The 23,298-nt window shown below is 29.0% G+C and overlaps 1 protein-coding gene across 1 annotated transcript in view; it reads left to right on the top strand.

Moving 5' to 3' along the window:
• Window positions 1–22,410, top strand: part of LOC136087853 (proton-coupled amino acid transporter 1-like) — a 76,759-nt gene extending 54,349 nt beyond the window's left edge. Inside the window, exons 4-9 of the mRNA XM_065811452.1 lie at window positions 3,359–3,538; window positions 6,729–6,812; window positions 6,935–7,289; window positions 7,373–7,539; window positions 7,788–7,957; window positions 22,034–22,410. Coding sequence (XP_065667524.1) covers window positions 3,359–3,538; window positions 6,729–6,812; window positions 6,935–7,289; window positions 7,373–7,539; window positions 7,788–7,957; window positions 22,034–22,290 — 1,213 coding nt within the window. The 3' untranslated portion in view covers window positions 22,291–22,410. The remainder of the gene's footprint in view (window positions 1–3,358; window positions 3,539–6,728; window positions 6,813–6,934; window positions 7,290–7,372; window positions 7,540–7,787; window positions 7,958–22,033) is intronic.
• The last annotated feature ends 888 nt before the right edge of the window (window positions 22,411–23,298 follow it).

The following is a 23,298-nucleotide window of genomic DNA, read 5'->3' as shown; positions in this document are numbered from 1 at the left end:
AGAGATAAAGTTGGTTGTTGTGTTGTAATTAGAGCATTAGAAATTTGTTTGGTTAATGTAAAATATTTACATTTTGATCAAGTTTCAATTAGCGTTTTGATCAAATTTCAATTACCGTTTGTAATTTCTCTTCAAAGCGTAGGTCTGTTATCACCTTTCACAGAAGAATTGATTTGTCTTGCTTTTTTTTAGTTCTTGTTTAGTAACTGATCTTTTAATAAACTTTATTAAATATATTCCCTGCAGTGTAACCAGCGGTAACTTCAACTTAGTCTCTGGAAAAATCAAATAAAAAAGAAGGAAAAAACATATTTTTTTTGTATTCAACAAGTTGTTTCCTATAGTTTTTATAAAACAGAGTGCATATATATTTAGTATATTTTAAATGCTTCTTTTTAAACGGGACAAATAAAACTTTGAAAATGCATTAACATTAGTAGAATAGTTATCTGTAACGACAGCTCTTATTTTAAATTCAGTTTGGTGCATTGAGGCAATACACTCATTGACTTTTTTTTTTAAACATAAACCTGTTATGCAAACTTCAGGTGAGAAAATCATATAAGCAACTTATTTATAAAAATTATTTTCTCAATTTTCACCAAATTATTTACCACTTGCTTATCGCAAGTACATCTTACCCACAAGAAGCAGATAATCACTTAATGCACAACTTTTGTTAATGACTTTTTCTTACATAAAACAGTTTTTAATTTGTAATTTTCACCACTGCGAAACCATTTAGGTTAAGAAATATGATAGCCTTAAACAAAAGAAAATTAAAAATTATATTAACAGCCATTGGCTTAAAAGCAGTTGGTATGCCTGATATTTCCTGGCAAATTATAAACATTGTAAATATATATATATATATACAGTATTTAACAAAACATTTGCAACCAACAATGCTAAAAAGTGTTCCTAATTTTAGGAGTCTGGAGTCATAGCATGCCGTGACATGAGCAATCAGCTGACAGGTGATAGCACACAGGCAGAATTTCGTTGACAAGGGCCATTTTGCTGCGGACAAAACAAGTGCAACTTGTTTGGTTAGTTTCATTTTCTTATGTCTGGTCCGTGTCAACGTCACGAAGTTTTTTAATAATTAAAGGAAGTATCCAGAAGTTTCTAGAAGTATGCAGTATGCTTCCAGAAGTTTCCAGAAGAAGCACCTGGAAGCATCCAGTAGCATCCAGAAATCTCCAAAAACATTTAGAAGCATACAGACGCACCCAGAAGCTTCCAGAAGCATCGAAAAGAAGCATCTAAAATCTTCCAGAACAGGTTCACACAGGTTCATTTTACTATAATTCAGTCAGTATATGGAAGTCAGTCAGTCAGTATTATCAAGACAGTTTATCGAAGTGAGTTTTATCAAAGTGTTTTATCGAAGAACATCAATACAAAAAGTGAATAATAAAAATACTAAGAGACATGTAAATCGACATGTAATTCAGTCAGTATATGGAAGTGAATCAGTCAGTATTATCAAGACAGTTTATCGAAGTGAGTTTTATCAAAGTGTTTTATCGAAGAACATCAATACAAAAAGTTAAATACAATAAGTGTTTCATTACATCAATACAGTCCACATCCAACCAAGACGTTGTGTTCCACTGAACATTATTGTATCATCACAAGGTAAATGTAACATGGTAAGCCTTGAGAAGCGTGATTATTCAATTTTATTATTTTTATGATTTCAAATGCAAAAATGGCTCCCGACATTCTTGGATTGGAATTAAGAAAGAAAATTATTAGGGATTACGTAAGTGGAATGTCACAAAAAAGTATTTGTGATAAATATCGCGTGAAAAAATGGACCGTATCAAGACTATGTTCCAAATATCGTTCTACGGGTAAGTTGGTAGCAGATAACAAAGGTGGAAGACCGCGTTCCACCACTTCTAGAGAGGGTTCTATGATTGTCAGATCCGACAAGAAGGATCCCTGGATATCATCAGTTGAGATACAAAAGCAATTAAAGCTGCCTGTATCGGACCGAACAATCAGACGACGTGCTGTTGAAGCCGGATTGTTTTCTCGACGCCCTGCAAAGAAACCGCTGATTTCACTAAAAAACCAGAAGAAAAGACTCCTGTTTGCTACATCTCATATTGACTGGAATGTGCAGAAATGGCGAACTGTCCTGTTCAGTGATGAATCGAAGTTCAACATGATTGAGAGCGATGGCATTTGCCGTGTACGTCGACCGGCCGGAAAACGCCTCGATTTACGTAACTGCCATAAGACCGCGAAGCATGGTGGAGACAATGTAATGGTCTGGGGGTGTTTTTCTGCTAACGATCTAGATCCAATACATCGAAACGATGGAATAATGAACCGTTTCATGTATAAAAATATACTGAAAGATGTTATGTTACCTCATGCTGAATGGAATATGCCAATAAAACGGGTTTTTCAGCAAGACAACGATCCAAAACACACTACAAAAGTAGTCCAGCAGTGGTTTCAAGACAACTACCTATCGGTGATGGATTGGCCGCCTCAATCTCCGGATCTCGACCCTATCGAGAACCTGTGGGAGATTGTCAACCGCAGAATTAATCCTGAAAGTGTTCGTAATAAGGATCAACTGTTTGAACAAATCCAAAAGGCCTGGGCAGCGATTCCACAAAGTTTCATTGATCACCTGATCGAATCTATACCTCGAAGATGCAAGGCTGTGATCGACAACAAAGGATTTGCCACGAAATATTGATAGCAAAACACAGCTTCGTCAACATTTTGTCGAATATATATATATATATATATATATATAAATATATATATATATATATAAATATATAAATATATATATATATATATATATATATATATATATATATATATATATATATATATATATATATATATATATACTGAAATAGGCTACTGCTTTCTTTTCATTCATTATTCTTCGTTTTTTCTTTTTTTCTGAAAAAGCCGCACCAAATTAGACAAGCAAAAAAAGAGAGCAAATGCTCACATAAATGTGCTATAGTAGATATATTATTTTTATTATTATTATTATTTTTATTATTATTACTATTATTATTATTGTTATTATTATTGTTATTATTATTATTGTCACTGTTATTATTGTTGTTATTATATACACGACTCTTAACCATAACCCAAGCTTTTATACATGAGCCGTAAGAAAACTTATATACATGTATATATCTATATCTATATATATATATATATATATATATATATATATATATATATATATATATATATATATATATATATATATATATATATATATATATATATATATATATATATGCATAAATATATTACACAAATTCAACTGACATTGTAAGTTATGTTTTTTAATTTTGTGTTATAGAAATGCAGCAGCAATTATGCATCTATTCAAAATAAGTATTGGTACTGGGATACTAAGTCTTCCAGCTGCATTTAAAGATGCTGGAACAATTGCTGGTCCACTTGGTATTATTTTGGTAGCTATATTAACAACACATTGTATGCAACTTTTAATTCACAGTTCACGCTTTATTTGTAGAAAGTAGGTTGTTAATTAATTGTTCGCGTTTTATTTGTAAAAGTTGATTTCGTGCTTTTTTCGATTTTTAAAAAAATATAAAGTTTATGATTTTTGGTTGAGCAAGAATTAACACATGGACCGTTGCTTAATCAAAAGTCGCTAGACTGCAGAAGTGAGAAAGCTGATTTTGTAGACATAAATCTGATTTTATAGACATAAGAGGGAAGTGCTTAGACTGGAAAGATATTATTCTATATTATTTAGTGCTATTTTAAACTTGCGCAGACAAGCTTATGGTGCGTATAAATAATTGGTTCATAACAAAATAGTAGTAACTTACGTACTGCTTATATTTGTCATGTGTCATTATTAAATAGTTATAATTTGCGCACTGATAACATTTTTCTAACTGATAAATGTCTAAACGAAATATATTTAGTTATATAATTAGAAAAATGTAATCAGTACGTAAGTTACTACTAATTAGTTATAAAAATATAAAAAAATCCACATTTCAATGTATAACAGTTGCGGTTCTATAGGGTGGGGTGGGGTAATGTGGATAGAATTTTAGATATTTTAGATAAAAGTCGAACTGTATTGGTTATGTCTAGCAGTTTTCTTTTACTTACTGATGCAGTCTTCTTTTCAGCTTTATTCTTCTCTTCTTCATGTAACCTTGCGACAACATCTTGTGCTGTTAAAATTTCTCCCTTTTTTGCCTGGACACAAGCTCTGCGTTTTTTGAACTCGCAAGTGCTGTCAGTGTAGGCAGACTTGGGCTAGGTGTAAGTACAGAATAAATTTCTCTCTGTAAGTTTTTTACAACATTTTCTTTGTTGTTAGACTCATCTACTTTCTCCTGCTTTGGTTGCATATTCACTCTCTTTTTCATAGGTTTTGATTTGTCAATAAGGTAAAGACCGTTACCATTAAGACCACTTTTCAGGAGTTTGCTCTCTACCTTACTGACAAGTGCTTTTAGTAAAGTTGGAAATACAGATTTGTTAACATTTTTATGTCTGCTTTCTCTTAACTATTTTTTAATATTTTTTTTCCATTGGGATTTCCAAAGAGCAAAAAAAACCAACATCAAGAGATTGTAATGCGCGACTTGTGTTCGTGATACGTAAGTAAAATTATATGATTGTCCAGAGCCTTTTAACAGTAGAATATTTTATATGGCTGTTGTGTCCATTACACAACAGCAATACAGCCTTTTCATAATCCTTTACATGTATAATAAAACTGTCAATCAAACTTTCAAAAATATAGCCCTCCATTTTGTTACAACCTGATTTTGTTACACTATACGTTGCATTTTCCGGTCCATTTTGAAACCATGCATCATAAAGGTCGATGGCTTTGTAGACAACAAAGGTAGACAAGGAAGGTAGACACTGAACATTTGCTGACCCACAAAACAGTACAGTATACATTGATTTACCACACAATGAAGCTACGTAATAGGCTGAATTTGATGCTTTTGAAACAAAGGTTATCCCTGCTGATAAATCTGTAAGTAAAGCTGTTTCATCTAAATTAAATATGTAATGTGGTCTATCAAAATAAATTATTATCGTTTAATGTTTTTTCATATAACTAAAAAAAAACTGTCAATGTTTTAAGAGAAAGATCATTAGCTCTTACTTTCGTCAAAAGTTGAGGTTTTCTTTTTCCAAGTACTACATTCCATCTTTTTTCAAGAGACATGCACCAGTCTTTCGCTGGGTTGTCATCTTTGAATTGAGTTTTTTGCTAGTAAATGTTATATAGGATTTAATTATCGGTTTGATATCTTCTCTATCTAGTGGAAAATCCTTATCAGCAAAGCACATCAGAGCTTCCACTAAAAGATTTTTCTCAGTATTAATTAAAACAAACCCACAACTGCTTCCAATTCTTTTGTCATTCCTTTGAATTTGATCATGGTACCGTCTGTATTCCCATAAGGAATTTCAGAAGACATTGATACATTTTATACTGACTCTCTTTCTTTAACTAGCTGTATAGCAGTCGTTAATTTGTTGTGATCATCTGTACCAAAAGTCTTGCGTTGCTATTCACAACGGCATAATAATTTATTTCAGTCCTATTATTATATCTAAAATATTTTAAAACAAACAAATATATAAAGTATATAATTTAATTATAAAGTGAAGAGGAATACAAAAATAAAATATAAAACATTTAGATAGGAGTTAAAATTTTACCCTAGCTATTCAGGGAAAATTAATTTGAACTATGATCTTAATTTAAATAGTTCAGAAGCATTATATAAAACTATTATATGTAACTGAAAAATGCATAATACTATATTAAAAAGCTAAAGTTAGCATAAGTGTATATTTAAATGTCGTGTAGCTTTTTATTTTATATTAAAATACTATAATGTTAGTAGGATTTTATGTATTTTATATATATCCATTATACCCCATTATTATATTATTTGTATATCCATTTAACCCCATTTTAGATTTTTGTTTATTTATCAATATGGGTTAGAGAACTAATAACTTAAATTTTAAATGTTGCTACATCATAGTCCAACTAATAAATATGCATCATTAAACTTCCATGAGTAATACTACTAAAGTCTGCAGACAAAAGTTTTAAAATGTAATGATTTTTATATACTTTTTAAAATAACATATTTTACATATTACCTATTTATGTAACTCAAATATTATAAATTTTATGAACATCGTTAACGTAAAAAAAAAAGAAGCTAATTATGTGTATAAACTGTTGATAACTTTCAGGTTTTAGGATTATGTATAGATAACTTACTCCATGGATACTTATTGAAAATATCCAAATAACCCTAACAATTCATATACCCCACCCTACCCACCTAGTGGGGATTTTTTTAACAAATAAAATCTAAACTAAACGTTTTTTAAAGTTTTCTAAACGTTTTCTAAACGTTTTCTAAACGTTTTCTTAACGTTTTAAAGTTCAAAGCATTTAGAAGTCGAATTAAATATGCTTGAAAAACATTCAGAACGCAGTTTAAAAAAAAAAAAAATGCACGTTCAAAATATATTAGGCACAACTTTACGGTTTAGTTAATTGTCGGATATATTTTAAAATATTCTGTTAATTTCTTTAACAAAATATTTAAATTTTTGAGTCATTTGGGCATATGAGTTGTTGGGGGTTTAGAGATTGTTAACATGCCAAATTGATGACAATTTAATAAAACTTTTAGATTTCATTGTCAATACCTTTCATATAGTGAATTGGCAGAGCTATGTTGCAAACCATTCCTATGGGATAAAAGTAAATCCGCAAAGTAAGTGCGTTTTATTCCAAGTCAGGTTTAATTTACCTTTTTTTTTTTCTTTGTAGTTTTTACATTGTAATTAAAACAAAATCATTAACAAAATATTAACAAAATTTATTTATAATTTGTAGAAATATTGTCGACGTATTTTTAATAATCAATCAGTTGGGAACGTGTTCAATCTACATAATTTATGTTGCGAAAACAGTTGTTGAATTATCTGCAAGTAAAATGATTATTGATGCCAGACTAATTATTTTGATTTTGACTCCTTTAACCATTTTGATTTCGTTTGTGCGCAGTTTAGGAAAATTGGCTTATATTTCTACAATGGCTAATATGTTTTGTGTTTTTGGTCTTTTAATGATACTCCAGTTTCTTGGAAGAAATTTAAAAAACCCAGGAATCTACCCAACTTTTGTTGGGTTTGGCAGTCTTCCAACTTTTTTTAACATAGCTCTTTTTGGCTTTAATGGAATTGCTATTGTGAGTTTTTCCAATATTTATATTTTAGATATTAGTATCAAAATTTATTTTTAAAGAGTTTTTTGGTTTTGCATTTGGATTAGGTTCTTCCGCTTTATAATAAAGTAAAACATCCAGAAGATTTTCCTACTGTAATGAATATTAGTACTGTGTTTGTTGCAGGACTTAGTATCCTAATTGGATTTTTCGGGTATACTGCATTTGGTAATAATATACATGGAAGTGTTACTTTAAACTTACCAGATAATTGGTAGTTACTTCTTTGTTTTTTATTTTTTTATAATTTTTAAATTCAGGGATGTATGAATTTCTAGTAACAGCAGTAACTATAGCCAAAGCTTTGAAAACTGTGGCTTTACCACTCTGATTTAAAAAAATTTCAAAAACAATCTCTAGAAAAAAATTGTTAAAGTTACTAAAAATAACTTACTTATGATGACATAACTAACTTGAATAACTATTGTTTCCAAGGAAACTAAACTGGTTCTATTTTTATAGGTTTTACAATATTATAAAGTGTACCTATGCGGTTGGAACATTTTTTACAATTTTTATCAAAATTTATGTTATGATGGAAATAATGCTTCCATTTCTTCTATCGAAGTTTGATGAAAAAAAAGTAAATAAACTGGATTATCTATTAAGAGCAGTTTTGGTGGTGATCACATGTAAGTCATAAACTATTTAATTTTATGTTAAAATTATAAAAAAAACTTTTTTACACAAAATTCATTTTTTTCAAGAAGTCAGGTAAATAGGATTAGTTGATATATAGGGGTTAGGTTAGGAATATAGGCATGTATAAGTTGTGGAAATAGGTATGTAGGATTTAGGGATAAAGATATGTAGGGGTAAGAAATAAAGTTATGTATAAGTTATAGATATAGACATATAGCGGTTTCCTATTCGATATTCTCTTTTGTATTTTTAGGAATAATAAACACATATTTACTTACTCAATAATATTACGCGAACTTCAGTTTTAATTCTGAGGATATAAAGACAATTTTTTTATGTTGAAAACTTGTCCTCAAATGTGTATGATACTTGATTGTTTTATGGTTTAGTTCCAAAGTCATTTATATTAACTACCATAGTGAATATATATTAAATATATTTTTGTTTGAAAATATTAGTTTTCACAAATTTGGTTCTAATTAAAATAAAATCGGCAAAAAATAAAATTTTTTAAGTTTCATTTATTTTGTAAATTTTTTATTTTTTTTTGATAAAAGTTGATTTTTTAACACAACATTAATACATTTACTATTTATTAATGTAGTGTCAGAAAATCTACATTGTTACTATCATTGTTTACTATTTCCTCCTCTAAAAACTTTAAAATATTTTTTATAGTTGGCAACATGCAATTTTTATAATCTTTTATTTCACTTGACCAGAACTTTTAATGAAGTAATTTGTCCTCAAATTTTTATTTGTTACGTCATTAATGTATTCGCGTAGTGCAGTGTATGTAAGTTTACGTTCTTTTTTTGAGGTGCGGGTGATAGTGTTGCGGGTTCAAGTACTCTCAGGAAGATTTTTTTTCTTTTGTAATATTTAATATTTTCGTTCTAGAAGCTCCTCATAACATCGTCGCTCACATTATTTGTACGCTCGTAAAAATAACGTTTACACAAAACAAACCTTATTTGTATGCAAAAGAATATTTAAATGCTTTTTACCTTATTAATATAGAAGTGTAATCTTGTGGTTATATTTGGTGTATATTTGAAAATTTAAAAATATTTTTAAATGAACTTAAACACGATTTTAAAATTATATGTGTGATGGAAACTTGGTATAATTAAAATATAAAAAAGTTATTAAAGCGGTGAAACAAATTCTGAATTTGAACTAGTTAATTACATATGAATTCACCAACCAGGTGAATTTAATGTAGGTTGGGGCGTTAATATTTTTATCCACAATTCACTTAATTATATTTTACGTAACGACCTCTGTGTTAATGAAACAGATTGTGAATCATTATGCATTGAATTAGTAAATAAAACTGAAAAAAACATAATTATAAATAGTATTTATAGACCACCATCTTAAAACATTTCTAAACAAAATTAAAAAATCGAAGAAACATAATTATTTGGTCGGGGACTTTAACATCAACCTAATCAACTAATCTTCTAATTATTATACTAAGGACTTTATAAATACTCTTCTAGAAAATAACTTCCTTCCAAAAATAAACAAATCAACAAGAGTTACAAAAAAGCCTTCTACTCTACTTCATAATCTTCCTAACAAACAATTTTTATAATATTCCTCTTTATATAGGTATGATTCAGACTAATTTATCGGATCATTTTCCTACATTCTTAACAACCAATAACATTTTAATTAACAATATTGCCACAACATCCACAATATTTCGGCGACAGATCAATGAAAACTCCTTAATGCATTTTAAAAACTGTTTAAAATGATTATAATTTGTTTCATGGTCAATTTTGCATGCAATATGAAGTACCCAGCGAACATTGATATACGGGTACCGTACGGGGCCCATACGGGTTGTCAAGTGGTTAACAACGGTATCCCGCCGTCAACTGGGTAGACCAACGGTATCCCGCCGGATCTTGGCCGCGGTTTCCAAATGGGTATGCCCGCTGAGTATCCCGTATGGGTCACATTTGGGTTTGCAACTGCGACCCATATGGGAAACCCATTGGGAGCCCGCCGGATTTTGGCCGCGGTTTTCCTCTATGGCCCATATGGGTATGCCCGCGGGGTATCCCGTAAGGGTCCCACGAGGTTTACCCATTGCGAATCTTGAAAAACTACCTTCAAATGTTTAAAATTTACTGAAAAAGCAAATTTATATATAACTTAATTGTATTATTTAAAAAAAAAATATTACAGTCGAAATTAAACAAACTTTTAAACGATTCTTTATTCGAGTATCAAAAGCTTTTACGGTTATCTCGCGAAGTGGAAGCTTTTCCATTGTTGTTTTAACGACTTCTTTGAAAACCTTTTTACACAATATCTAGTTTCAACATGACCTGAAAAAAATTCAAGTTAACTGTTAGTCTTAAATTTTATAGGTAACATCAATTATTTTAAATATGTTTTAAAACTCTTACAATTTCTCCTAAAACTCTTCAGATAAAAAATGTAATTTTCAACATCAAAGGTTGAAAAATAAAATCTTTAATTTTATAATCGACATTTATTTAAACGTTTTAAAATGTACTTGTAATAAATAAGAACATGCTTGTGATTAATATAATCAATTGATAAAATCCCTTTAGTTACTGATAAATAACTTATATATAACTATTTTATAAATATAATTTTATATTTACATTGAATATAATTTGATATATACTGTATATATCTTTATATATATATATATATATCTTAGACTGCTGATTTAGGTAACATCATACTGAAATAGCCTGCTGCAGGAGGCTTATAATTTTTAAATCGAATCTTTAAAATAGAGAGAAACTTTTTTCATTTTACACTAAGGTTTCATAGATTAGGATTCATCAGAAATCTTATATAACAGTGCCGTGGCTGCAAAATCTAAACACACCCTCCCTTCAAAAGGACCCAAAATTCTTTTTAATATCTAATTAAGACCTTGGTTTTCTAGAAAAATATCTTGGAGTGTAACGACATATCTGGAATAATCCGTCAGATAAAGTATTGACTGTAATCTGAGACAGTTTACAACATATGGGCCATTTAACCATAAGTTTATAAGTCTTCGCATACCCCTAAGCATACTAGATGCATAAAGTCTAAAGGAAACTTTGTCACCATGTCAAAGTTTAATTTCATTTAACACACCACTAAGATGTTCAGAGTGCTTTTAATGACAAAAATCTGAATCAGTGTTTAAAATTGATGAAATATGTAGGAGTATTATCTTGCCACACCACTCTCCTTTCTGAACACAACGCTTACATCAGTTCTAACCATTGTGCCTCTAATACACTTAACAAATGCTCTAGCTGTTGCATCACATATAATAACAGCAAGATTAATTTCATACTCAATATTTTAACAGATAAAACTATCTTTTAGAAGAATTTTGAACTCTACCAAAAAATTATGTAGATAATCAAAAATGGAATTGGGTTTTTGGGCACCACATTTAAAACAAATCTCTAAAAATCCAATTTGAGTCCTAGGCCTAGGCTCTGACAGCAACATTTATAAACAGCAAAAATTTTTTTCAAATTTTATTTAAAATTTTTTACATGTATGTTTAAATTTTCTCATTATTTTAGATTTTCATTGAATAACTTCCTACATGTTTTTTTAATATAAAATATTTATGGAGTATTATTCTTTTTTACTATCAGGTACACACTAAAAATTAAAGGTAGAAATTTTTAGTTAAGGTAGGATATGTGATATACCCTTAGTAAGGTATAATTTTCTACCTTATAAGGTAGAAAATTATACCTTTAAGTTAGAAAATTGTATGACAAATAATTGTTTTTAATATAATTTTCTACCTTAAAAGGGAGAAAATTATACCTTACTTAGGGTATATCACATATCCTACCCTAAGGTAGAAATTTCTACCTTTTTTTTTTAGTGTGTATAACACTGATTAAACTGACTTGATCAGCCCTCAGCTTTAATTTGAAGCTAACGAGTTTAAAGCTGAAGCTAAAATATCAGCTGCAACCCCTAACTTACAGATGACATAATGTGATGTCATCTGTAAGTTATAAATACAGATGAATTAATGTGATGTACATACTTTATCATAATACATGTGTTTTTTTTATACTTGAATACTTATTTTTTTATTTTATAATACATGTTTTTTTTTAATATGTGTTTTTTTATAATATTTAATACTTAAGAAAATACTGATTTTTGCAGAATATTCTTTAGATAAAAATAATATTTTTTTACTCTAATCGTGGTAATAAACAAAAGTAATATTTACTCTAATTAATATATTTTCCCCCAAAGTTCATGGAGTCATAATTTATGTTAAAGTTATCAAGTTAAATTAGAGTTTTATAATAAAAGTTTGAATAAAAAAGTTTATATCAATAAAAATTTTATCAGTATCGTAAATATAAGGTAAGTATTATAAGTGTTTGCAAGTATAAGTATTGTAAGTATAAGTTATTATTAGTAATAATAAGTTACATATCAGTTTATATATAGTTGTGTAAATTATATTATATATAATAATTTTATCATATATAATATATTATTAGAATAGAATTGAAAAGATGCTGTACACACTTGAGGTGTGTTGAGTCTTATCTACGTAGAATTAAGAACGTGACAGCCGATTACACAATATAGTGTTCAGAAACCAAAATATTTGTCAATGCTGTTTTTAAAAAGGTTTAAGTTATCTTTATCTATTATTCATTGAAGAAGAGGATTCCAATGATTTGTAACTCTGTTTGTGACGAAATGGTGACGAATTCTCGAATTGATAAAATGTCTGCGTATTCTACAATTGTTACTTCTACTTGATCGTTCCAGCTCAAAATTTAATGGAGGGCGGTGAAAATTAACAATATCATTTCATTTTGAGATCATATACATTTGAATCAGATCACCTCTTCTTCTTTTATCATGCAAAGTTAGCAGTTCAAGCATTTTTAGTCTTTCTTCATATGATTTCCCCCTTAAATGTTTGAATCTTGTAGCCCTGCGTTGCACGAGTTCAAGATTGTCAATGTCCTTCTTCAAAAATGGACTCCAAACTGCTGCTACATATTCCATGAGGACGTACTAACGATTTGTATAGTAACTTTAATGAAAGTTTATCTAAATACTAAAAAGAGTTTTTGATCGTGCCTAATTTTCTGTTTGCTTTGCCTATTGCTGAAATAATATGATATTTTCACTCTAGATTATTTGAAATGAAAATCCCAAGATCTTTTTCTATTGTTGTTTCTGTTAAAACAGAGTTGTTTAATTAAATTCATATCTAGGATTCTTTTTACCAATATAAAGACTTTAAATTTTGATTTATTAAATTTAATTAAGCAATCTTCAGACCATTTTACTAACATGTTAATGTCCTCTTGTAATAATTTATTATCATCGTAACAATGATTGATTAAAATAACTTTGATATTGTCTGCATATAATTTAACGACTTTAATAATCCCTCTACATAAGTCATTAATGAAGATGACAAATAAAAGAGGTCAAAGTACTGAACCTTGCGGTACTCCACAAGTAAACATCTTCCAACTTGAAATATACTCTTCCATCACCACCCGCTGAGTTTGATCTGACAAAATGATTTACACCAACTTAACAAAGATAACCCAAATCCAAGTCTAAATAATTTTTTCATTAATTTCCTGTGAGAGACTGAATCAAATGCTTTTTTGAAATCCAAAAACAAAACCTCAACTGAATTGTCCTCTCATACGCATGCGTCATCAAATCTAATGTTTCCAACAGGTTTGTTATACAACTTTTGTTGTTAACAAAGCCATGTTGCTCTTTTGAAATTAAATTGTTTTCAATGAGAAACACCATCATACAATCTCTAATACTTCGCTCCATAATTTTACAAACAATTGATGTTAATGAAAGCGGTCTATAATTTCTTGGATCTAATTTATTACCCTTTTTGAATAATGGAACAACGTTTGCACATGACCATTACTTTGGAATAGTTCCTGTACTAAAAGATTTATAAAATATTAATGCTAAACAACTCGACAAAAATTCTGAACATACCCTTAAAACTTTTGGGTAAAATTATCAGGACCTAATGATTTGTACATGTTAAAATTACTTAAATATTTTGGAATAATAGGAATACTAAAATATGGATCAGGACATTTTTTTGAAAGATTGCTGCCTAAAACTTGATGAATCATCTTGTATAAAAACAGATGCAAAAAATTCATTAAGAGTGTTTACTATCTCTTGATTATCAGTAGTTATAACACCATCGTGTAGCTTTATTACTTTGATAGAGTCTTTAAATCTTGTTATGTTATTTATATATGCATTGACACTTTTAGGATTGCTTTTTGAATTAAGTACCGAGTTTCCTTCACAATTGCAAATACTTTTTTTGACAAGTTTTTTATATCTTTATTTAATTTTTTATACTTATTGACTTCTAAAATACTTTTAAAACCCGAGTTTCTGTTTCTAAACCAACTTTTTTGTTTTTCTCTACAAATACTTCTAAGATCACTTGTCATTCACAGTGAGTTGTTTTTGTGTTGAAAAAAGTTTTTATCTAAATTCATTATTGGAATTTATTTTTCACACCCTATTTCATATTTTCTAAGCCATTTTTCGTATCATTCATTAACACCAAGCCCTTCAAATTCTTGTACCCAGTTTATGTAATTAAAATAAAAGTTTAATGCTTTATAGTTTCCCTTTTTCCATAAAAATGTTTTGTTCCTTATGGTTTGTTATGATATTATTAAGTTAGACCTGTTTTCATATCCAAACCTAAACTTCAAAATATGATGGCCATGATCGATGCCACCTAACGGCAGAAAATGCTTCAGAATATAAACTCTGCAGCTATTATCTGTTAAAATGAGGCCTAAAATGTTAGTATCTATATCAAACTTGAAAACCGCTATGGATAACATTTTTGTGCAGGTAACAGTCATGTAACGACTCAATAAATATACTTGCTGTTGTATTGCACTCATTTATAATTTCACTAAAGTTTTTGTCGTTCAACTTGATATTTGCATAGTTAAAATCACCGGATGTTAAAATTACAGAGCATTTGTTATTTTGTTTAAGTACATATGCCTGCTTTAATGATTTTATCATGTCGACACATTTATCATTATTACTAAGACCTGTCCGGTAAATACAACATAAAATTTTCTCTTCGCCAAGTTCAATCAAACACCATACATGCTCAATATTTTCATTTATTATTGTTCATTTATTTCATAAAATTTAATCTTATCTTGTATATAAATACATACTCCACCACCACGACAAAACTGACGATCCTTTCTAAACAGATTATAACCCGGAATATTAGTAGTAAACATTACTGACCACAAAGTCTCATAGACAAATATAATTTGAGCCTTAGATCTGGATATATCATCAATGAATTCATCAAATTTATTATTTAAAGAGGTTGCATTTGTATACCAACCTGTTAAATAATCAATGTTTTTTGTTTTTAAACCTTTTTTAAGTTCTTGATTCATTTCATTTACCAGCAGTGTATTAGCACTTGAATCCGAATGCTTTCCTCTTTCAGTGACTGTATCAGGGTCACTTAATTGGTAGTATTTGTTATATAAATATTGACAAGGAATATGTATGGAATTTCTATAATTATATGTGTCATGGAATGTCTATAATTATATGTGTCATGGAATGTCTATAATTATATGTGACTTGAACAACAATTGCTATTTGTTTATTAACACCACTTGTTTATTTTTAATTACGTGATAGCTTTTAACTTTATCCCAATCGACTTTCAGGTTTAGTGGTTTATTTAATTCTCTACATTTATCTCTGAGTTGTTTATCCAAGTTTCTCTGGGCATCGGTTAAATTAGGATTTACATAAATATTCTTAAACTTACGGTATGATTTTTTTATAAAGTAATTTCTTGTTTCTTTATTTCTTAACTCGACAATTACTGGTATAATGCCCTTTTTAAAATTTTAATTTAAACACACGAATCAAATGATGTATCAAAATGAATCAAAAAATTCTTTAATTTCATTTGAAACCGTATTAATAATATCAATCTGAGATTGAGATTTATTCGGAGCAGGAACAATAACATTTACAAATTTTTTGCTTAAATCTTCATTCTTTTTAGCTAAATCCGCAACTGTTATTACTATTATTATCTTATACTACTGTTATTACTGTTATTATCTTTTTATTCAAATCTGTTACAGCATTATTAATTTTTAATTCATATTCAATTCTCAGTTTACTCTGCAGAGCGTCTTTGAATTCTTTTGCATTAGCCATAAAATATTAGTTATAAAATACTATTTATTATATACTTACTACACAGGGACTTATTAACAAAAATACTCATTACACAGGGACTAAAAAGTTTCAGTATATATTTTTTTACGTTATTACATTACATATAATATATTAATTATATTATTTATAATAATATATAATTATACATAAATAACTTGTATATAAATAATTTATAACTTATACATAATAATATTCTTTATATTATGATATTATTGTTAATATTACAAGCGCACAATTTTAAACCAAAGTCAAAAAATATTAATGCTTAAAAAATAAGGTAGATGCATAACAATAAAACCATATTTTGCATTTATATGTAAACACTTAATATTTATATCTCACGGTGGGTAAACTACGTTAACATCAGTCATTTTGCTTGCATAAAATATAGAAAAATCAATGGAAAAGAGTGGATCTGTAAAAACGAATCAAAAGCTTTAAATTCCCTAAATATAACCTATCCATCACAACATTCGCCTGTTTGCTCTTTTTAAATGTTTCTCACTAAACCTAAGTTTTGATTAAACTCAAAGCAGTTATTACCGTCAACATTTATGTTAAACTTTGTAAATTTATTTTTAAAAAATTTAAAAAAATTCTTTAATAATGGTACCAAATGAAATTTTAAAACAACGCCTTTTTAATGGAGTTTCACAGTGAAAAAATATATCGAAAAAAAATTCCCTTTTAATTCCAATGTAAATATAATGTACACAAAAAACATAAATGCATAAATGTTATATTTTTAAATTTATTTCACGCACAATACGATTCTGGCAATTCAGCTCTGATAAAAACCAGATAAAACACAATCAAGCAAATTTGCTTTATTTTTAACCATATGGGGCCCATCCAGAAACAAAAACACTTACCCGTTAAAATCCCATTCCCGTTAGCCCAGACAAAAATCATACGGTACCCATCTGTCAATGTTAGCTGGGTAGCGTTTCCAGAAAAAAAAAAGATCATAAAAACCAAATCAGCCCCTGGATGTCGAAAGGCTTACTAAAATCTTCAAAAAAAGAAAGAAAAATTATAGATAAATCTTAAAAAAAAATCTTATAAAAATGAAAAAAGTTGTAAAAATTACAAAAATAAATTCGAAAAAACAAAAGGATACTCAAAAAAGTTTTATTATGTTCAGTTATTAAAAAGACCAACGGAAACACTAAAAAGGTATGGAATGTAATTAAGGATTTAAATAAAAAAAATTATTAAAAAAAAAAATTCACTCTGCCAAAAAGTCTTTTATTTAATGGAAAATTAGTCTACGATGAATTAATTATAGCTGAAGAACTAAACAACTACTTTGTTAATATTGACCCAAAATTGACTGCTAAAATTCCACCTAACTCCACTCCTTTTGATTCATATTTCAAAACTTATGATAAACTGTTGGACAAAACTTGTTTAAAACATAGCGAGCTGAGAGCTACATTTAGCAGTCTCAAGATTAAAAAAGGTTTTGGTTTGATAAAATTAGTGTTGATATTGTCAAATCAGTATTTGACATTATTGAACCTTCTTTATTTCGTGTTTTGATCTGTCATTTTAGACAGGTATTGTTCCTGACAAACTAAAAATTGCCCGTATAACACCAATTTTTAAGTCTGGAGATTTTAAATCACAGATAATATTTTAAATTACAGACCTATATCTATATTACCATGTTTTTCAAAATTCTTTGAGAGAATATGTATAATAGGCTATATAATCATCTAACTGAGAACGACATGCTGTATTGCAGGCAATTTGGTTTAAAAAAAAAATTCCACTGAACACGCATTAGTTGAACTTTCCAATCAAATGTCTAAAGCCTTTGATAATGACTGTTTTAAATCAGGAGTTTTTTATTGACCTGTCGAAAGCTTTTGATACGGTAAACTACTATATACTAATAAAAAACTAGAAAATTACGGAGTGAAAAAGGCAAACTTACTTTATTTCAAAGGTTATTTGAGAAACCGAAAGCAATTTTTATACTATGATCAAACTATCACAATTCTATATTCCATATCTTGCGGGGTTCCACAGGACTCAATTGTACATAAACGACTTATACTTAGCAAAAAATGTTTTAGATCTAATTTTGTTTGCTGATGATTCCAATCTTTTTTGTTCTCACAGAAATATTAAAACACTTTTTAAAATAGTCAATGAACAGCTATCTTAAGAAATGGTTTGTAAGTAACACTTACAAACCATTTCACTTAAGGTGGATAAAACTAAATATATACTTTTGTAGTGAAAGTTGGTTTGTAAGTAACACTTACAAACCAACTTTCACTTAAGGTGGATAAAACTAAATATATACTTTTCCATAAACTAAATAAATCAGAAAACATTCCTCTTAAACTACCAAATCTTATAATTAATAATACTCATATTAAAAGGGAAACATACGTAGACTTTTTAGGAGTAAAACTGGATGAAAATATACTGTGGCATTCACATATAAATAGTATTGAAACGTATTGAAAAATATCGCAACGGTGTTTAATGCTTAACATTTTCTAAATGTAACATCCCTGAAAAAATTAAATTTCGCCTTAACTCACAGTTATTTTTCTTACTGCAATAGTGTGTGGGCTAGTACTGGCTATCTACAATAAATATAATATAATATAATATAAAAAATAAGTATATATAGTATAATATTAAAAACAGACAATAAACAAAAACATACGTGCAGAATATATGCTTGGATATAGATTTTGGAATAGTGTTAGGAGCCTATAGAAATACTCCTTGCGAACCACTTTTACGAGCGCTCGGTGCTTTATATGTGTTTAAACTCAATTTACACAAAGTTTTATTGTTTATGTTTAAAATAAAATTGGGATTGTCCCCAAAAATTATTCAAAATGATTTTAATAAAATTAATCATAAGTATTCAACAAAGTTTCCAGATAACAACTTTGTTCTTCTCAAATATAATTTAAAATTAACCTCCTGTTCAATTAAACACCTTGAACCTTGTTATTTGAAAAAATTTCCAGATATTGTCAACAGAAATAAGACTAGTTTAGAGCAATATAAGAATGAATCAAAAAGTTTATTACTGTTCAGGGATCCTAATTTATCCAACTTTAAATGTTTCTTTTAAAGTAAGCTCAAAACAGATTTATTTATATCATCGAAGTTTAAGTGATGATGTTAAAAATTCATATAGTGATTATGTTAATTATGAAGTTTTATATTATTTTTTTATTCAAAAATTTTTGTTTAAGTGTTCTTATACATTTTAGCGGTTGTAAGCATTTTAACACTTCTTAATTATTTGCTAATTTGAATTTCTTTAGTTTCTAGTTATTTACTGTTTTAATTCTGATTTATGTCTTTTTATATATTTATGTGTTATGGTTATGTAGAATTTGTTTTAAATAAATGGGGCTCGGCGATATGGCAAAATGTGTATTCTTCTTGCCTCAGTCATTAATTTTGATATATGTATATGCAATGTAAACATTTTTTAACGGCGAAATAAATAGCACACACACACACACACACACACACACACACACACACACACACACACACACACACACACACACACATAAAACCCACCTATGGGCAAGTTTTGCAAAATCGGTTAGGAAGGAGGCGTGAACATTCAATTAAATGCTTATCCGCGGTGCGAACACTTTGTCTGTTTGCACAATCTTCGTGGCATCCAGCTAAGTTTTTTACTCAAGCCAGTCAACGTACATACGTTGTATTTCCTTCAACTTGGATCTTATATCTTCCTCTGGTTCATCGATAAAAGTCCCGTCCAGGATCTTATTAACAGACTCAGTTCGCTTTTCTCTATAGCATTCCTGAAGGAATCTAAACTTTCTCCTCAAATTTCTGTTAGGTTTGAAATCTTCTTGGAACAATCTGTTCTTTCCAACAAGACTGACGCGGTTAACGTGGCACGATAGATTTACACCACGAAATAATACATGAAAGGTTCCACCATGTACCGGAGTTTAGATCTATGAGGGAAACATTTGTAATAAATTGGTCTGGTAATCTGGCGCCGCTCTTGAGCCAAATGCATCTTAATACTCATTTGAGTTATCAATTTTGGTAAGACATAGGGTGATTCTAAGTAAAATCAAAATCACCATGATAATTGCAATGAGAAACTACGTTTTGCGACATCGGTTAGGATGGAGGCATGAGCTTCCAATTAAATGCTAATCTGCGGTGCTCTGTTATAAGATTGTAAGGACTACTTAGGGTACCTAAATAAAATTAATTAACCAAAAAAAAAGAAAAAAGAGGAAGTATTTGATCTTGAAGCAAAAAAGAGAATCATAGCGTATTACTTTTATAAAAAATAAGCCGCCCTGCCTATGGACCCTGTCAGTTTTCAGATATTTGAGTTTTTGCATTGAGTTAAAAATAGATGGAATGCCTAATTTAAACCTAATAGAAAAAAACAATTTTTTTCGCAAATCGTTGGTGGAAATGTTAAAATTTCAATTCGATGTGTTAGTGAAATTTTTAGAAGTGAGGCTTTTCGTTTACGGTTATGTAAAAATTTGTAGTCAAATCAAATCCCTGTGGTTAAATCAAATTTTTTAATGCGAGTCCTGCCCGATGGAAGGAATTTTACCGCATAAACATTCTATGATGGAGATTTAGTAACGATGAAGCTTTCGTAGTGGTTTTTACAAGACAGAGCTTTAGTAACGGGGCAATAAAACCACTTGCAAAGAGGCCGGTATAAATGTTATGGCAGCTCTTAAACGTACCATAAAAAACCTGGACCTGAACAGTGAGCTCAGCTTGGCTGAATCTAATCAAATTACAGATCAAATTACGACTTGGTACAAAATCCTTACTCCTAATGACAATGTTAGGGGTTTTCTGCAATCTGAAACTGTCACCATTGACGGCGAGCTACGTTTGATTGTACAGCTGCTGAAAATCTTAAACAAATTAGCACTCAATCAAACCTTCAAAAGAAAACTAGAACGCCTCTTTCCGTACATTTGCATTATGCTCCGAATTGACATTTTATAATTTCTTGGTTTAAAATAGTGAAGCCCTCTCCATCTATAATCTGGGTGCCATTGGCGCTCTCAATAGGTCTTGAATCGAAATAATTCAAACATCCACGCGTAGCTAGGGATGCGGGCTGCATTGAGTGACATCATCAAGACCTGGCTCTGAGAGGTGACAGCAGAATGAATAAAAAGCAAACATGCCAGAACTGTATGTATGTATGTATGTATGTATGTATGTATGTATGTATGTATGTATGTATGTATGTATGTATGTATGTATGTATGTATGTATGTATGTATGTATGTATGTATGTATGTATGTATGTATGTATGTATGTATGTATGTATGTATGTATGTATGTATGTATGTATGTATGTATGTATGTATGTATGTATGTATGTATGTATGTATGTATGTATGTATGTATGTATGTATGTATGTATGTATGTATGTATGTATGTATGTATGTATGTATGTATGTATGTATGCGTGGGTGTGTGTGTCCTTGCCGCAGATTATGAGAACTATCAAGTTTCTGTTAAAGCTATTTTTTAGTAAACTTAGTATGTGTAAAACAGCCTATACTTAACTTACTACTAAATATACAATAAAAATAAAACCACTATTTATTTATTTAAATTTGGCTATGATAAATTTTGTTAAGTCTTTGTTTCTTAAATCTTAAAAAAAGTTTTACTGTTTTATTTTACTATTTTGATTTGATTTAGACATGCTTACGTAATGTTGAAAATTTGTTTATTTAGGTTTGTTTGCAATTGCGGTACCACAAATTGAAAATTTTATATCACTAGTTGGTGCTATAAGTGAATCTATTATAGGAATCATCATTCCTGCCATCATTCATAGCCTTACGTTTCATAATGACGGTCTTTCAAAGTTAGCTTTGGGAAAAAACTTGTTTTTAATACTGATCGGAATAGCTTTTCTTGTTATTGGCACATATTCTTCTATAATAGCAATCGTAATTGGATTTCGGTCTTCTAACAACACCTATATTTGATACCTTAAAATAAAAAAAAATGCTATACTTTTAGAAGTAGAACTATTAGTTAAAGTTTTTAAAAAAAATTTGTACAGTACTCTTAATGAAGTAAATATAATAGATGGTTTCACTTGATCATATTTCACGTGGTTTTACTCGCACGTTAGGGTTGGCTCTTTTACTTATTTTAAAACAAAAATGTGATTTGTTCTTAACCGTGAATTACTTTACATAGAGTAGGGTGGGGTAATCTGAGTCTATTTTTACCTATTTCTGACTTAGAGCAAAAACAAATATGGCAAAATAATTGTTTGAAGAAAATCGTAAAATCATGATTAGACATCATATTTAGTAAACAAAACAAAATATGTTTATACATAAAAATTACAGATGTCTAAGGAGCACTATTTTGAGTTGTATTCTATAAACCCACATTACGCCGTTTGGTGGGGTAATGTGGGTGTAAGTTACATTTTTATCTTTTTTCAATGAAATATACCAATTTATAGGAAAATATGACTGAGGTCATTAGTAGGGTATTATATTTAAGTTATTTGATCAAAAGTTTAAACATAATAGTACTTTAATAGATGTTTTAGATGCAAAAAAAACTTTACTTGTTTAAAGTGCTAAATTTGAAACCCAAAATGAATATTTTTTTCTATTTCTGTTAGCTAATTTCCAAGAAATGCAGAGCATTCTCGTCGTTCAGTTTCGATAGGTTTTTTTTTTTACAATTTTTCTTAATATATAGAATAAATCATATTATAATTCTCCTAATTGAATAAATGATATTCAAGTTTAAAAGTCAAAGTACTTATAAAAGTCAAAGTATCATGAAATTATGCTTAAGGAAGACTTTAGGCGAAAACCTAATTAAAAATTAACCCAAATTTTTGTGTGTTATATATTAGAAATTCAGTATCCTAGAAAAACGGCATGTTTATATAATAAAAATTCAATGTGCAATCCTTCAAAATTGCTACACTGCGTTATCTACTAGATTTAATTTAGAACACGATACCC

Source organism: Hydra vulgaris, chromosome 12 (genome assembly GCF_038396675.1).
Source record: "Hydra vulgaris chromosome 12, alternate assembly HydraT2T_AEP".
NCBI lineage: Eukaryota > Metazoa > Cnidaria > Hydrozoa > Anthoathecata > Hydridae > Hydra > Hydra vulgaris.
The sequence above is the reverse complement of the archived record's forward strand: the minus strand, read 5'-3'. Positions and strand labels throughout refer to the sequence as shown.